Below are 4,635 nucleotides of genomic sequence, written 5' to 3'. Positions count from 1 at the left end.
TATTTAATAGGCTTTTAAATGAATCAAATAACATTTTATTTTATATGTGATAATGTAAACCAGTTCATGTGAGGGTTTTGAGTTGAACCAATATCTAGACAAGCTCCTCACAATGATGTGTGTTTGTGTACCTGATAGACGCGGTTGAGTTTGAAGTAGCACTACCGTTTTCATGCTCTGAAGAACTGTTGCCATCGTAGCTCGTCTCCTTTACTTGTTGTTATTTTTGAAGTTAAGGTTTATATTTGAAGTTTTTTAATCACATAGGCTGTATCGCTTTTTCCATTCACAAATTGAAGACCTCTTAAAATAATTAAGATGTTTGTTAAATTAGTTAAAATATTTAAGACATTTTATAAGCACTTGTGCTCCGGAATAAATTTTTACAGTTAGAGAATAACTGATTGATTGAATCAGTCGCCTGACCCATTCAGATCACTAGATCATTGAACACCACAGAAGAAAGTCAGACCAACTATTCCTTTAAATTTAATTGACCATAGCATAGATGCATTAACGCTTTCTGATACTTGTTTCAATTATCATTTGTTTATTTATAACATTTCCAGACGCCTTGGAAACCACAATGAGGAGGAAGATATGCTTTAATAAAGAATAAAACATTTTTAACACAATTACTACAATATACATTTCTCCATACAGCACAAAAACAATCCAACAAATATAGAAGTGTTTTAAAATTTAATGATATAATATTGATATGATGATTTGTAAATTGACATTGATTTGCAAAGCATACAGAAAAACTCTTAACACCTACTCACAGTGTATCATTTGTAAGGGTTGTTTAAGTTCACCATTTATTGACCACATGGGAGAATATAGGATTAATCATTGAGGAACTGATGATGATTGACTGTTTTCTGTCTGTTTCCTCATTTTCTGTTCAACTTTCATGGATCTGAAATGATCAACAGTAGCCACGCCCACCAGAACAGAGAGGACCAATCGGAAAACACAGCTTCAGTAAAACTACAACACTGGACAGAGTCTGAGAGAAGAAAAATAAAAACACTAAACCATTAGTGCACCCAATACCTAAAACAGGCGCAATATGCTTGTACCAAAAGCAAATTATATTAAAATATTATTAGAAAATTTATTTTTATGCTGTTTTCCTAAATAATGCCTCACTACACTGCCTGAAAATGACCATATTACATCCATTGATATACCTGAACATTGTTGACAAAGTTGCGTGATGTTGAGATGTTTGGTCTGGTTTCTGATGGGATTGTAGATCACACAGCTGTAAGTGTTGTTATCCTGATATTCCACCTCCAGAGGTAGAGAGAGACTGATGCTGAGATCAGACACACTGATGCTGGACAATACACTGATTCCTTTGAACCAGGAGAGAGTCACATGACTCACATTCAACACTGAACACACCAGTGAACATCTGGACTCTGTTGATCTTGATGATGATGAACATTGTGAAGAGTTACTGACAATCTCAGGTACAGGCAGAGGAGCTGGAAAAGATCTGGAAGATGAGGGAAGCTCGATGAGTTGAGACTCGCCATGATCACTTAGAGTTTGACTCTCCTCGTTTTGTGTGATTGTAGTGATGATTGAAACAGCTGCTTTCAAACAAAAATCAACAAATGAAAGTGACAACAAAATGTATTAAAGTAAGAGAAATAAAGGTTAAAAGACAATGTGACAGTGATATTTATCTCACCATCTACAATAACCATGAATATCTCCCGCAAGGTTCTTCTGGAGCCGCTGATAGACACTGTATAATATCCAGCATCACTGAATCTGGTGTTTGTGATGGTCAGAGATCCAGTCGGATGCAGTTTCAGTCGGTCTCTGAAATTCCCATCAAAACCAGGATACGTAGGAATACTGTGTTTATAGACTTCAGCAATACATGATTTTTTAGGTTCAAACTTCCATGTTATGTGATCATTTCTCTGAATGTTAGTAACATCAGTGTGTAGAGTGACAGAATCTCCCTCCATCACCGATATTATCTTTATTCCATCTGCTTCCACATCTGCAATATATTTATATAAAAAAAGAGACGATGGGTAAAAACGTTTAAAATTTTTAAAAACGGAAGTGTTCATCAACAGGATTTGTTTTATTCTTATTTCCAGAATTAATATGATCTTAGTTACCATAATTGTTCACTGCATGTTCATAAATCTGAGAACACAAATTCTAGATAGCAAAGAGAGATCCAGATAGCCAAGAGATTCATCAATGCACTTGCAAAACACATTTATTAGAAGCAGAATAACTAATAATAATAATAATAATTTAAAAATACACTCACCATGAACGCATATAAAACAAGTCAACAAGCTCCACAGAAACATTTTTAAAAGACTGGATTTAGAAGAGCACAAAAAATATATCTGATAACCCTCTTATTGTTACGAGAAGGTTTTCACTGAAAATTACCACAAGTTTAGAAGAACTAGGGTTCACAACAGTCTCTGATTTGCAGAGTATAATTAGACTGAAGGTTTATTCTCAGGTTATCATCATTATCACTCACACACTGCAACTGAAACTAAAGTAGCCACTTCTTGTTCTGAGCAACTTTCAAAAACAACAACAATGAAAGGTCTTGCATTACTATTACTACTTTCACTATTGGCTCATTTCACCATGGTGAAATTAACCAATGTTGCACTATATTTTATTTGATAATTTGAAAGATACAGAGATTGGAAAAAGAAAAAGTTGGCAAACTTTATGTTTATGTGGTTGAGAGATATGTAAATGTGGTCCTTTTCCTCATGCATATTATCAATGGCCAACTTAGAAATATAATATTTATATTTTACATTATAAATGGGAATAATATAGTATATTTTTTCTTTGTAGAACTAGGCCACATTTTTCTCACATAGCAAAAAATGCTGCCACTTCCAGCTCAACACTGGTCTTCACAGTCACAGATGTTACAATATTAGTGCCTGGAATATTCATGATATTTCAGAGGGCGTGTTCTTGAGACATGCAAACGAATAGAACTTAAAATATTGATGCACACGCCTCAAATCACAACTTTTTAATGGATTATTTTAAAAAGGTAATAAAAGATTCAATGTTCACACAGGTAGGCCTATAGACAGAGGCAGCGCCAGAGAATTTTTAATGCATGTGCTGAGGGGGTGCTAGATCATTGACAGGGGGAGCTGCACAATTATAGGCTATATATATATATATATATATATATATATATATATATATATATATATATATATACAGTGCAATGCATAAGTGAATACACCTATGCTAAAGTTGACTAAAAAGAGGAATAAAAAATCATATTTTGGAAATTTAACTTAATGCCTTAATTTAAAAAATTAGGAAAAATCCAACCTTTAAGGACACCAATTTTCTTTGTGAATGAATAATGTATCGTAAATAAATAAATGTTCTTCCTTAAAATACATGGTGCATAAGTGAGTACACCCCTATGTTAAATTCCCATAGAGGCAGGCAGATTTTTATTTTTAAGTATTTAAAAAAAAAAAAAAAATTAGGATACTATGCATCCTGATAAAGTTCCCTTGGCCTTTGGAATTAAAATAGCCCCACATCATCACATAGCCTTCACCATACCTAGAGATTGGCATGGGGTACTTTCCATAAGATCATCTCTCAATGCAAATCAAACTAGCTTTTAGGCTAACTGAAATAAAACCATGCCAATCTCTAGGTATGGTGAAGGCTATGTGATGATGTGGGGCTATTTTAATTCCAAAGGCCAAGGGAACTTTATCAGGATGCATAGTATCCTAAAAAAAAAAAAAAAAAAAAAAATCTGCCTGCCTCTATGGGAATTTAACATAGGGGTGTACTCACTTATGCACCATGTATTTTAAGGAAGAACATTTATTTATTTACGATACATTATTCATTCACAAAGAAAATTGGTGTCCTTAAAGGTTGGATTTTTCCTAATTTTTTAAATTAAGGCATGAAGTTCAATTTCCAAAATATGATTTTTTATTCCTCTTTTTAGTCAACTTTAGCATGGGTGTATTCACTTATGCATAGCACTGTATATATATATAGTGATATATATATATATATATATATATATATATATATATATATATATATATATATATATATATATATATATATATATCTTTAATTGTGATATTTTAATGATCACAATTAAAGTTTTAATTTTATTAAATTGAACAAGCACAACATTCAACATTCAATCAAATATTCTAAAAGACTTATTGTTAATAATAATAATGTTATTTCAATATTTCAATATTTCGTATGTGTGCGTGCAACAAGCAAGATGTGCATTTGTAAATCCGGTGACCCGTGCATTGATTTTTATTAATAAACTAGTGTTTTATGTGTCAGGCTGCAAAGATGAAGTTGATGATCGCCATATTCGTAGTGAACGCGAAATGCACATAATGGATTACATAATCAGAGAGTAGCCTATTTCTTTTCGTTTTGAATTATTTCGTTTAAAGACATTTCAAACTTTGTGTATTTGATGTATTTCTCATGTCTATGAGGCATATGACTTTCAGTTAGGATGAGATGCGCTCCAGTTAACGTGCAATGCAAGTGACTGCGCGGGCACTTATATTGTCTGCTATATTTGCTTCTTATTTA

General features: G+C 32.7%; 1 protein-coding gene across 2 annotated transcripts; it reads right to left on the bottom strand.

Annotated features, from left to right (window-relative positions):
- Positions 1-536: 536 nt before the first annotated feature.
- On the bottom strand, positions 537-2,544 carry LOC308702518 (uncharacterized protein). 2 transcript variants are annotated; one of them, XM_081385436.1, is made up of 5 exons: positions 2,309-2,544; positions 2,151-2,193; positions 1,706-2,026; positions 1,197-1,604; positions 589-1,012 (listed from the first exon to the last, which is right to left on the bottom strand). In XM_081385436.1, exons 1-5 carry the CDS (start codon positions 2,309-2,311, stop codon positions 915-917), a joined length of 873 nt encoding a protein of 290 aa, XP_081241562.1. In that variant the 5' UTR covers positions 2,312-2,544; the 3' UTR covers positions 589-914. The 2 variants fall into 2 exon arrangements, with proteins under 2 accessions (XP_081241563.1, XP_081241562.1); XM_081385437.1 differs by lacking the exon at positions 2,151-2,193 and having other exon boundaries at positions 537-1,012; positions 2,309-2,496.
- Between the last annotated feature and the right edge of the window lie 2,091 nt (positions 2,545-4,635).

Source organism: Scardinius erythrophthalmus (genome assembly GCF_964197995.2).
Source record: "Scardinius erythrophthalmus genome assembly, chromosome: 14".
Lineage (NCBI taxonomy): Eukaryota > Metazoa > Chordata > Actinopteri > Cypriniformes > Leuciscidae > Scardinius > Scardinius erythrophthalmus.
The sequence above is the reverse complement of the archived record's forward strand: the minus strand, read 5'-3'. Positions and strand labels throughout refer to the sequence as shown.

Excerpts from the sequence above, each read along its gene's own strand:
- LOC308702518 (XM_081385436.1), bottom strand. Across the intron at positions 2,027-2,150 it reads ACATGCAGTGAACAATTATG|ATGTGGAAGCAGATGGAATA; the intron begins GTAACTAAGATC and ends AATATATTGCAG. Across the intron at positions 1,605-1,705 it reads ATTCATGGTTATTGTAGATG|CTGTTTCAATCATCACTACA; the intron begins GTGAGATAAATA and ends GTTTGAAAGCAG.